This window comes from Sturnira hondurensis, unplaced genomic scaffold (assembly GCF_014824575.4).
Source record: "Sturnira hondurensis isolate 20B ecotype Veracruz unplaced genomic scaffold, ASM1482457v3 Scaffold0006437, whole genome shotgun sequence".
In the NCBI taxonomy this organism is placed as follows: Eukaryota; Metazoa; Chordata; class Mammalia; order Chiroptera; family Phyllostomidae; genus Sturnira; species Sturnira hondurensis.
Genome location: NW_028079068.1, coordinates 10,632,692 through 10,644,754, shown reverse-complemented (window position 1 = coordinate 10,644,754; position 12,063 = coordinate 10,632,692). Strand labels below are relative to the sequence as shown.

Below are 12,063 nucleotides of genomic sequence, written 5' to 3'. Positions count from 1 at the left end.
CTTGAACCCTCCTCTCAGCCATAATAGATCTTCATGTGCAAGGAGAGCAATATTTCAATTCTCCCACTAGGGCACTGGACTCGATCTCTCTGCCTGCTTTCCTCTTGGCTCCTCCCCTTCCCTTCTCAAATCCCCACCAGCTCGGGGGCACAGTTGGAAGAAAAACCACTCCTATTCCTTTTTTTCCCTCTTCAAGTCTAGCATGTGTTCCCCTGTAGGTCTGTCTGTAAGGTGCAGGCCATCTGCCAAACCACTGTCAGAGTTTCATTTTCAAACCTAATCCACGGCCCTTTTTTAGTGCCACTCTGAACTTTCTGCATTTTAGCCAAATAATAAATGCACACTGCAGTGCTCAGAGCCAAATGCTCTGGACAAAGGAGGGATTACAGAGTGCTGGTGGTTTGGATGTATTCATGGGTCTCTGCACTGTGGAAGGTAGGATGGGGCTGGAGTTTGGGGAAGACAGGCTTTCTTCAGCGGGGATCTGCACCTATGAAAGATCTTGCAGGGGAAGGAGGATTGCATATCTAACCTTGAAGGGGCCCTGCCGGTAGGTGGAGCTGGTGTGAACTCCTCTGGGAATGGGGCGGAGAGATTGCTGGGGCTCCCAGCTCATGGTGATCAAGCCCTTGATATGTGTATCAACATTTCCGTGAAGCTCTTTACTACTAACTAGTCCCTTGGCCCCTGCCCACCCGGACCTGAAGCCTGGCTCTTTGGACGGCAGATATTTCCACCAAAGACTGGAGAGCTTCTGCATCACCTCTCGGGGCCGTGTTCTATCTCTGCAAAAACCACTTCCCGGAGAGTCAACGGGTATTCGGGGGGCTGCTCCCAGGACCCTCACTCAACCAGCCACAGGACATGACTCCTTGCAGTTGAGAGCAAAGGTCCCCGGGGTCTCAAACGGACCCACCCCACACAAATGCTGCTTCTCTTCCTGAACCAAAGCTGCTGTTGCCTCACCTAAGCTTTTCCAAGAAGGTCAGACTTTCTCCTCTGAAAATATTTTATTGATAAATTAACTCTAGTAGCACTAACCTCCCACCCAACAGCTGTAGCGTCTCCTAGGTCTGTCCTGGGCCCTTCTACAGGGAAGGGTGGTGTGGAGAACAGGAAGTCTCACTCACGCAGGGATGGGATTCCTGGGCATGGCCGAGGTGGGTATGGGGACTGAGGGCCATCTCGAGGTCTTCTGAGGATAGCTCCTCTCACTCAGCACCAGAGTGGGGAGTGGTGGTTGGGAGTGGAGCACCTTGGAGCTTTATTGCTGGTGAATGCCAAGGAAAGAGGGACCCCTGCCAGCCTAGAATTGTAGCTGAGGGCGTCAGCACCCAGGGCTCCTGAGAGGGTGGCACTAATTCCCAATCAACAGAACCTGGCTGCTAAAACACCCACCCAGGAGCCCCTGGATGTGGAAGGAGACAGGGAGAGGTATCTGAACCAGGCAAGACTGGGGAAGGGTTACAGTGTGCAGGTCTCGGAGGAGCAGGCACGGAGGGGCTTCCTCTTCACAGGTCTATGGTGTCGCTGCCTGTGCTCAGCTCGTCGATCTGGCGGCATGCGTCCAGGAATTGCTCCTGCAGCAAGGCCTCTTCGCCCTGCAGCTCAGAGGCAGGCTCCGGGGAGTCTCGAGAGGGTGGGGACAGGGCCTGGTAGGATCCTGAGGCTGGGAGGCTAGGGCTACTTCCTGAGGGACGCGGGGGACTGAGGACGCAGACCAGTGGACAATGCGGGGGCCTGTCTGGGCTAGAGCAAAGCAGCATGGACGAGCTGTCCCGGGAGAGTCCGCAGAGGGAGCTTGACGATGCGCTACTGCCCGCGGGCCAGGCCCCGGGAGAGGGAAGCTCCAGGGGCGCAGGGGTGCCAGGGGCCTCCTCAGACCTTCCACTGAGCACAGCCTCGGTCTTTGTCCCCAGCGAGGCGGTGCTGTAGAGGCGGAGCCCAGGCAGGGCTTCTTCGAAGGCAGGGCCCTGAAAGAGGCCCGGCGTGAGCAGGGCCTCGCTGCACAGGGCCTCCTCGATGCTGCGCCTCAGATTGATTGGGGAGGGCGGGCGGAAGTCCACTGTGTAGTCCCTGCAGGGGGAGGAGGCCGGGGAAGGAGCGGGGTTGGCTGCTGCAGGGTCGAGGCCCCGGCAGGCACCGCCCTGGAGTAGGAGGTCGGGGCCGGGCCCTGCCAGGGCGCACAGCTGCAGCAGCTCTGCGTCGCCACGCGCGATGGCGCTACCCAGAGGCTCTTTGTCTGGGGGCGCAGTGACCCAGCGTCCAGGCAGCAGCGGAGCTGCGTGGCCCGGAGACAAGCGGAAGAGTTTGGCCCAGCAGCGCGGCGGCACGCGGCGGCTGCAGAGCGATGGGTAGAGGCCCAGCAGCGCCAACGGGAGCGCAACGCCCACCTCGCCCAGACGCAGGCCTAGCTGGAAGGCCCACCAGGGCCAGGGCCCCTCTAGGCCAGGCTGGCCACCGTAACCCAGGGCGTGCAGCACCTCGTAGCCCTGCAAGGCTCCGCTCAGGAGCCCGAAGGTTCCCGCCACTGGGGCTGTGCGCGCCGCGCGCCGCCAGGAATCGCGCGGGGCAAAGGGACTGCGCGCCTGCGGTAGTGGGGTGGCCCCCTTGAAGCCGGACCCTCCCAGGGGCGCTCCGGCTCGCCTCCGCCGACCCCTCCAGCAGGAGAGCGCCAAGAGGAGCCCGGACAGGAGGGCAGCGAGGAAGGCGTGCAGCCCGCGGGAGGCAAGCCGCAGAGGCCTCAGCCGACGGTGAGCCGCGCTCCCGAGGGCGGCGGCGGCCGCCAGTGCCAGGCCCAGGAGCAGCAGCGCGGCCAGGCCTGCGGGACACCGCGGCGGGCGCGGCCGGGCCAGCAGCAGGCAGGCCAGGCCCAGGCCGGCAGCCAGGCAGGGCAGCGGAAGGTCCTGCAGTAGCAGCCAGGCGAGCGTGGGCAGCCGGTCGCGATGCCCATAGGCGTCGTAGAAAAGCGGGAAAGCCCGCGTGGTCCCGGCGGAGAGCAGCAGCACGTCCAGCAGCGCCAGGCAGGGGGCGCCAGGCGGGCAGCGCCAGGGCAAGAGGGCCAGAGCCAGCAGCGCCAGCAGGGCCACCAGGCCGAAGAGGGCGCCTACCCCGTACACGTGGGCCTCCCAGGCCAACCCCCAGCGAGCCCTGGCCTCTGCCCAGTCGGCCTCCAAGGTGAGGAAAAAGAGGGGCAGCGGGGCTGCAGGAGGCTGCTCCTCACGTCCAGGCAATTCTCCGGCATTGCAGGACCCTGGCTCACATTCTGGCCGCACAGAAGGGTTCCCAAGGCTGGCAGGAGAAAGGTCATCTGGGCCAGAAGTGGAGATGGTGGCGTCTGTGGTCAAAGAACATTTGTCTGAGACCATTGCACAGCCCTCTCCCTCCCACTCCTGTTCTCCCCGCAGCCAGTGGCCTATGTGCCAATTGGAGTCCTCATAGCATCCAGGACACACTTGTCTTAAGTACCAGGCTCACCCGACCTGTCGCCTCTGGGCAACCTATCTTCCCCTCCCCCACCAAGCTCCTCATGCTGTAGTTTCAGCTCTTACCGACCCGCCCTCCGCCTCTAGGTCCCTACTTCGTTCATTTCCCTTTCTCACTCTGTGATGCTACAGCAAAAGGTTTTCCTGAAGAAGTCCCAGAATTTTACAACTAGAAGGGACCATGGAAGTCCCGTCTCGTTCAAATCTTTCACCAGAAAGGAAGCCTCGAGAGAAAACATTTGGTTTGCTTTGTTCACCTGTGAATCCCTGTGCCTGAAAGGATGCCTGGCACAGAGTTGGCAGGCGAAAAAGTGAACCTTCTTGTTTGCCAGATGGAGATATTAAGGGTCCGCTGAGAGGCAAAATGACTTGTCCAAGGTCACAAGTGGCAGAGCTGTCACTAGAGTCCACGTCTGGGCCTGAGTCTGGGTCCCTCGACACGACTCCAGAGCCTGTTGCTAATACCAGTTTGTTCATCTCTCGTCCTGCAGCTCAGACTCCCAGCTCCCACCCTGGTGCCTCGAGAAACTCCCCCTACCCTTTTCAAAGGCTTCTCCCTTCTCCCTGTCTCTTCAGGAAAAGCCCCTCCACACACATATGCACACGGGCACACTCTTGTGCGTGCCAACACACACATGCAGCAGGAAGAGAGGTGGGACACTCATGTCCCCACCCAGCACCCTGAGGAGAACACCTTTCCTATTCACTGGGCCTCCTGCTTGCCTTGACCTCCACCTCGGCCTATCCATGGCTGTGGTCTCCTTCTGACTCAATCACCAAGGCATTGGTCTAAGGCTCTTCATATAGATGCCCCTTTGCTTCTGGCCCCATTTTATAGAAGGTGACATTGAGATGAACCACCCTGGGTCTTGAGACTACCCTTGAACTCCTAGGAAAGACCCACCGCAGAGATCACAGTGGGATAAAGTGCCCTCTGAGTGAGTGAGCCCCTCAGGGGTTGCTCTGGGCTTCGCTAACTCAGACTCCCCAGCCTCATCCTGTGCTCCAACATCCTCCCCAATTCTCGAAGGATAGAAAGTCAAGTAAGAGAGGGTGAGGAGTAAGACCTAATTATACTCTCCTGGAACAAGAGGAGTTAGAAGGAGTTAGAGATCCAAGGATTCTCCCGATGGCCGAGGAACGGGGCGGGGAGGGTTATCTCTCCTTACTCCACCTGGCAGTCTCAGCAGAACTGTAGCTGCAAGCAATGGTGCCAGTAGAACGACGATGGTGAGGGATGGGGACAGCCTGGTGGAAATAGGGAGGAGTACAGGAGGCAGACTCGAGGGGGAGGGCCTCCTGACAACCAGACTCCTGAGCCAGCTGCCCGGACATGTCTAACCATGCCTCACTGGGCAATACAGAAGACCCCAGGAGCACGGCCACCCCAGGCAGTGCCCGCTCACGCTGGGACACACCGAACGGAGCCGTCCTGAGAACAAGGAAAAGGAGTGAGGAGGGCAGAAAGGGGCTCTGGAGAGAGAGGAGGGGAAGACAGAAGCAGACAACTGCAAAGGGCAAAGAGGGAGCAGCCAAAATTTAAATATCCACAGCTCAGTGCCTACTGCCAATGGCAGCAGGCGCCCTGGCTCCCGTTCCATCGCATTCAGGGCTGCAGTGGGGAGAGTGCCTACTGCACAGGCCGTTATAGGCTAAATGGGCGATGTGCGCAAAGCCGTTTGTGCCTGGCGCATAATCCGCACGCAAAATATGACTGTCATTGGTGTCACCATTATTGGCTACTGTCTATCACCCATCACCAGTTGGTGTTTGTGAGATTGTGACCATTTCTGGCCTCAAACTAGTTTTTGATTTAACTAACAAAAGACTCTCGGCCCTTAGCACATCCTAAACTTACTTAGAAAATCGACACTTAGTCAAATGAGAGAACAGCGACACATTCTCACTGTGTAAACCCCATTGGAAGAACACTATTTAGATGACCCGACCGTCCCTGAACAGCCAGTGAAGACACAGCCATGAGTTAAAGACACGGCTGGGACGGCTTGCGAATGAGTGGCCGGCATCAGTCTGATGTTGGCAGGACCCGATACACGTGCTCCTTCCCTGGTCCTCATTCTTTGGTCCCCTCTGATACCCGTGCCCAACCCACTTCTTCTGCAAAGCGGGTGAGTTTGCCTGGTCTTTCCTTGGCCTTGGTGGGCTCTGCAGAGGAAGATGGTGCCCAGGAGCCCCACAGCCCGAGCCAGCCTGCCCCCCAGGAAGCCTTCACCTTGCTCACTGTGCAGACAAGTGCAGCTCTCAGACCTGCTCTACTTCTTACCTAAGGGCCACAGGAAGCCCCACCTCTCACCTCTGGCCCAGAGCACTATGGCAACCAGAGCAAGTTTCAGTATTCCAAAGAAGCCAGAAAAGGAATAAAAACCAGAAAGCAGGCAACGTATAGGCACAGCTCAGGTGTCAGAGGGGTGAGTTCTAACTAAGTGCACTGCTTCCAAGGGGAAGGACATGCCCGGTGTGCCCAGAACTGGGCCACATGTGGGTGGGGACCAGTGAAGAAGACCCAGCTTCTGCCTTTAAAAGGGTCCCCTTGACCTCAGCCTCTGCTTCCTCTTCTTTCGAGGCTTCCCCAGAAGGAGCCCTCAGTTTCCCCCAGAAGAGCCCAGAAGACAGTGATTTCCTGGGATCCCTCTCCTCAGCAGGCCTCCCTGACAACAGGGTTGCACTCTGGCCCTGCGGCCCCTCTTGACCTCAGGGACAAGGGAGGAGATGGTATGTCAATGTGAGTAATTGGGGAGGTCAGAGCTAGCTGGGGAGGAGTTGGAGAGAGGGGCTGGTTGGAGAGATGGAAGAGCCAGGCCCGATTACCCACCAGCTGCCCAGATCAAAAGGCTGGCGGGGGCGGGGGGGGGGGCGGGATCACAGGCTCCACTCTGGATGCTGGCAGCGGCAGCCTGTTCAGTGTCCTGGCCCCGTCCCTCTCCCCACCCCCACCTCCAGAATTATGGAAGATTGATACCTTTTGTGAGGATGACACTCGAAATATTTAACAACTGGAAAGGGCACAGGTGCCGGCCAGGGTGGTCAGAGAGTGGAGGGGAGTGCTCGGGGGGTGAAGGGCAGTGGGTACTTATCCACAGGCATAGAAGCCTTTCAATGTGTTAACAACCTATACAACTGTTTCTGGGTGGACTAAGCTGAATAGAGCTCTGTCCAAGGTGAAGGGACCTAATGAAGGAGAACAGAAGCCTTGGGGTCAAAGGTTAACTACTCATAAATTAGAAAGGTCCTAGAGGAGGCACAGAGCAACTCCCTTTGTCCCCTAAGTGACACTACTCCCCACACACGCTGCTGGCTCAAGCAAGGGCCCTTGGCCTGCTCTCCAGGAGGACCGGAGCTCTCTCGGGCTTATCCAAGAGGAACGATCAGGGAGAGGCTGGTTTCCTGCAGCCACCAGTGAGGAGAGGGAAGGAGGGTGGGAACAGTGAGCTGGGCTGCCTCTGATACTATCCGACTCATTAAACCTGCCTGGCCAGTGCTGTCTGTCACCCGGCTGACAGACTGCAAGCCGAGAGCCAGCATCCTTCCCCTGAGGCCACAGAGCCTGTCCCCAACCCCACAGCAGATTCTGCCACTGCCACACACTGGGCTGCACAGGGAGGAGATGGCAGCCTCCCAACCCACGTGCCCGGGAGGGCAGTGAGCGTGCAGGAGTGAGCCGGAGGCAGGTGCTGTGTCAAGTCTGGAGCTGCAAGAAGTGGGAGACCAGTGGTTCCTAGTGCGGGGCGGCTCAGAGGACTCACAGGCACAATCAACCCTTTGCAGAGCAAAGCTGGGCCTGGAGGTCCCTCTCCACAACTCCCTCGGCCTCACCTACCTGAACCTCTCCCCGAGCAGTGTGCCCTCTGTCCTGTGGCTTAAATGCTATCCCCTCTCAACTTCAGGTTGTGGTGACTGAGCGGTAGGGTCTGGAAGTGGATTTGAGATGCAGGGGAGGAAGAAGCAAGGTTAACACCTACTATTTAGTGAGCTTCTACTTTGTGCCCAGCCTTACTTATGCCAGGACCTTACAATGTCTGGAAGCTTCACAAGAACAAAATCGGTACTATTATTAAACCCTGGATATATGAGCAAAATTAAGGCGCAGAGACACTGAATAACCTGCCCCAGGGTCACCAGGCTGGTTAGTAAGTGAATTGGGATTTAAAGCCAAGTCCCAAGATTCTGGAGCCCCTGGGCTTTCCTCTGCACCCTCAGCCCGTCTTTGTGCTTTCTTGAACCAGGATGGCGTCTGTCTCTTCAAGATCTTCAGCATCTTCCCAATGAGGAGCCCGGCTCTGCCCATACCTGACAGCACGTCATGTCAAATCAGACAGCGAAGGAGAGAACCCCAAGGCTGGGGTGGGGGTGGGGAGTCGGGCCAGGCAGGCTGCAGTGGAGGGTGGGGTTGGTGCTGAGGCTGTGGAAATCATGAAGTAGTCTGTGTGTCTGTCTGCCCCTGGTACGTTTGTCTACATCCTGCCCTGCCTGCGGTTGCAGCGCTCCCACAGGACCATTACTCAACTCTGCGTGGGACTATCCCCAGCAACACTTGTTCTCGTATGATTAATATGTGTCTCCATGGTGATGATGAAGGGAACGGTGATTATAATTATGATGACAGTGAAACAAAAGGGTCCCAGAATGCCAATGAGTGGCCAGCATGTAGTAAGTGCTCAATAAGTAACCGTCAAGTTCAAATGAATGGGACACTTACCTAGTGATGCTGTTGCAACAGAGGCAGAACTTAGGGAAGCAGTTGGGTCTAGTGGGCCTGGGCTTGGGAGCTTTTTCTCCGGGAAGGATGAGGGCAGGGACAGTGCAGTACCAAAGAACCCTGAAAAGGGAGCACATGGGCGTTGAGTGCCATCTTACTAGCCAGCCTTGGCCTCTAGGCTTTTGGTGAAAAGCCTGTCCTTCCCCAGAACTTGCCCTAAGAGAACCACTGTCCCAGGAATTATAGCCGCATGTCCACCAGGAGCTAAGCTCTAAGGACCAAACCAGACTCAGTATGGCAAAGAGGGAATTTCCTCCTGGGAGCAGTGGCCCATGCCCTGGGGCCTGGAGGGAGCAAGGCAGACCTTCCCTTGAGTCCAGGACAAAGGAAAAGGCAAGTGCTGGTTAGGCCCCTAGTACCGTGCTAACACGTAGAGCTATTCTGTGTTTGTTGCAATGAATAAACAAACACTCGCCTGGAGAATCCGAGACTCCGGAGGCAGAGCTTGGGGGTGTAGCGGGGCTCGCGGGGCTCACACCTGAGAAGTTCCGGAGTGGGGACAGCGTAGTGCCAAAGAACCCTGCAAAAGGAGCCCTGGCTGAAGCCTTCTCTACCTGTCGGGCAGCCCAGCAGGGGCTCTCCTCAGGATGGAGCGGGTACTCACCAAAGGGCCCCAGGCGCCCAGCAATCTCTGCCAGGCTGGCCCGCAGACTGGGCAGCAGGGGCAACGTTCGATGCCCCAGTGTGGGGGCTGCGCCTGCTCTCAGCGCCATGTCAAACTTCAGTTCCAGCTCAGTCTGGTGGGGCCTGGGGGCACTGGGTGAAGGTGCTGTAGCGGTCAGAGCAGTACCCCAGGTCACAGTGCCCATCCTGGGCCGGTAGGAAGCAGTAGGCCTGTCGGTGGGCTCAGAGAGGGGAGATGTGGATTCCAGAGGCAGGGAGGAGGCCCGGGGAGTAGGGCTGCCTTCAGCAGAACCCCACTCTGCGGGGGAGTTCCCGAGGGAGCCCACCAACAGTTCCCAAAGGGGGTCAGTCCTCAGTCCTCTGACCACCTCTTCCTCCAGCTCCTGGCTCAGCCCAGGAGAGAGTGGCTGGGTCTCCGTAACAGGGCTCCCCCAAGCAGCAGCAGGTCCCCGGAGGTGAAATTTGAAGTTAAGTCCCAGGTTGAGAGAGAGCATCGAGGCCTCACTCTGAGGTGGTGGGGTCAAAGTGGTGAGAGGGGCACCTGGGATGGAGGAAGCAGGCTGGGGGCCTACAGGAACAGCAAGCAGGACCCCGAAGAATAGCCCCAGACCCAGGCAGCCATGCCCTGCCATGGCCCTACTTGGTCTCAGGTGGCCTCGGCAGGCAGGGGACTCTTCAGCACCTTTTGAGCACGAAAGTCCTGGAGAGAGGAGAGGTATCATGAGCCCTGGTTACCTGGATGAAGTGCCTCAGAGAGAGGCTTCTGATCACAAAGAAGTGGGTGGTGGGGACAGGATGCAAAGGGTTCTGCCCAGGAAGACTTGCCCGCTCCTTCCTCCATTCAAGCCCCAGGACAAATCTCTCCCCCCAGTTGCCCTAAGGCTCCCTCTCCCTAAGCCCCTGCCTCCCCCACCTGCTCAATTTGGGGCTGGGGTATGACAGCAACCAGCTGCTCTCATCCTTGGCTGATAGTAGATGGGACAGACCTGACTCCCAGACTCACAGATCCCTTCCCTCCCTTCTCTTCTCATTCCCTCCCACCCTCAAATATGTATTCAGGCTACCCGTAGTAGCCCAGCATCCTTCTGGTAACACAACTGTGAACAAGCTACCCTTCAGGGGCGAGACTCAACCTATTCCCACCCCCACCTTGGGCCCCAACCTAAGATGCTTGCCCTCTATTCACTCGAGCCCAGGAGCACAGGACCCTGGGGGCCTGATGAGTGGGGAGCAAGCACAGGGCTGAATGATCTGGCAGAGACAGAGAAGGCAGTCCTGCTTTCTCATCTGGCAGAAGCTCTGTCCCTTCAGCCTTTCCCCTCTTTCCTGAGGCTTGGCCTCCTCCCTTCCCCCTAACCCTAGGAGTATTTGGGGGAGGGGCAGCTTGGCCATCTCTGGCTTCCTGGGAAAGATGGCAAGGCAAAACACTGGGCAAGAGTCTGCTGCAGGAGACGCCTACCCCACTACCCAGAGCCCCCTCCCTCCACACACACAGATGAGGGTAGGTGAGGGTGAGCCAGAGACGCACGTGCACCTGGCACCCTTACATCATACACACAGCCACACATAACCCCCACGACACACTCACTGGTTCACCCTTCACACAGCCCTGCTCACAAGTGTGTGCACACATTCAGTCCTGCTGAGGTCCCCTCCCTCCTGTATATGTTCAGACCAAGCTCCGTGAGCTTCTCAGCCTCTCGTCTGTCTCACCCACACACCCACACACCCGCATACCCCTACCTCACAGACACACAGAATGTACAGTCACACTGAGAGGCACACGCCCCTACACACATTCACACACCCCTTACAGAGACACATTACACACAACATTCCCCCCCCCACCCCACACACACCCCCATGCATACACACCCTGCAGGCGCGAGCGCGCGCGCGCGCACACACACACACACACACACAGACACCCTGCACGCCTGGTCGACCTGCTCCTCTCGCCCCCTCCGGGAGGCGGGTCTCCTCTGCCAAGTCCCCAGAGAAGGGGCGGTCGAGGCGGCCCTGGCGCCCAGCTGGGTGATAATCCGCTGGGTCTCGCGGTTCTCTGCTCCGGCACCCCTCGGCTCGTCCAGGCAACCGCGGCTTCGCCAACGCGCTGCCCGGGGTCTGGCCCGGCCCGACCCCGCGGCCCGCAGCGCTGTCCCGAGGCCGGCGCTCCGGCCCGGCCCCACGCCGCGCTCGCTCCCCGAGGCGCCGCCTCCTGGCTGTGGACCTCGCTCCCGGGCCGAGCAGCCCGCGCCGGGGCCCCGCGGCAGCCGCGCTCGGACTACCCTCCCGCCCCTTCCCCTGGCTCCCGCCCTTCCCTCCCTCCCGCCTCCTCCTCCCGCCCTGCCGCGGTCTGCGGTCCGCGGTCCGCCCCCCACCCGGCCGGCGGCGGGCGCGCACCTCTGTGCCCGTCTCCCCCACGCGCGCTCATTCACCCAGGGCTGCCGATCGGCCGCGGCGGGCGCGGGCGCCTCGATCTCAGCCTGGCGCGGCAGCCACACTCTCGCGGGGCGGCCCGTCGCTCACATCCATCCACACGCGCGCCTTCCCGGGAAACACACCCGCGGGCCAGAGCACCGCGCGCGCACTCGTGCACCGTGTTCACAGACTCACAGACACACACACACACACACACACACACACACACACATACACACAGGGCAGCTGGCTCCAGAATGGCACCCCAAACGTAATACACCCCTTACGTTTATTAAGCCGTGAGTGAAAGTGTATTAGGCACTTCTACACCTTTTTTCTCGTGAGTCCTCACCACAGTCCTGTGAGTGTCCCCATTTCACAGAATTAAGGCTAGAAAAGTAACGAATGTTCCCAAGGCTGCGCAGCTGGCGGAGTCTTGAACCCAGCCTCTGCTGCCCTGGGCGCCGCCTGGAGCTTTCGGCGGCTGCCCCGCTGCGGGGATGCCTCCGCAGGCGCAGGTGGACTGGCGACCGTCGGCTCACCTGTGTAACTTTTTTTCTCTTTTTTGCTGAAACTGATTTCTCGGAAATACTTAGGTTTTCAGAAATGTCTGGCAGAGAGAATGGTGAGCTAAGCTGCTTGTGAGAGGAGGCTTACAACTCGTTTCCAATCAGGGGCAGGAGGGGACCCGCGGAGTCGGGGAGAGAGAGAGGGTGCAGCCTCGCGCGGATGACAGCCCCGGCCGAGGCTGCCGCC

At 59.0% G+C, this 12,063-nt stretch overlaps 1 protein-coding gene across 2 annotated transcripts; it reads right to left on the bottom strand.

Annotated features, from left to right (window-relative positions):
- Nucleotides 1-1,008: 1,008 nt before the first annotated feature.
- On the bottom strand, nucleotides 1,009-11,027 carry PRRT4 (proline rich transmembrane protein 4). Of its 2 annotated transcripts, XM_037049271.1 has the most exons (5): nucleotides 10,833-11,027; nucleotides 8,867-9,586; nucleotides 8,678-8,782; nucleotides 8,203-8,322; nucleotides 1,009-3,337 (listed from the first exon to the last, which is right to left on the bottom strand). In XM_037049271.1, exons 2-5 carry the CDS (start codon nucleotides 9,516-9,518, stop codon nucleotides 1,512-1,514), a joined length of 2,703 nt encoding a protein of 900 aa, XP_036905166.1. In that variant the 5' UTR covers nucleotides 9,519-9,586; nucleotides 10,833-11,027; the 3' UTR covers nucleotides 1,009-1,511. The 2 variants fall into 2 exon arrangements, with proteins under 2 accessions (XP_036905166.1, XP_036905165.1); XM_037049270.1 differs by lacking the exon at nucleotides 10,833-11,027 and having other exon boundaries at nucleotides 8,867-9,861.
- Between the last annotated feature and the right edge of the window lie 1,036 nt (nucleotides 11,028-12,063).

Excerpts from the sequence above, each read along its gene's own strand:
- PRRT4 (XM_037049270.1), bottom strand. The coding sequence starts at position 9,608 with ATGATACCTCTCCTCTCTCCAGGACTTTCGTGCTCAAAAGGTGCTGAA. Across the intron at positions 8,323-8,677 it reads CGGAGTCTCGGATTCTCCAG|GGTTCTTTGGTACTGCACTG; the intron begins GCGAGTGTTTGT and ends CTCCCTTTTCAG. Across the intron at positions 3,338-8,202 it reads TGTTGCAACAGCATCACTAG|ACGCCACCATCTCCACTTCT; the intron begins GTAAGTGTCCCA and ends CTTTGACCACAG.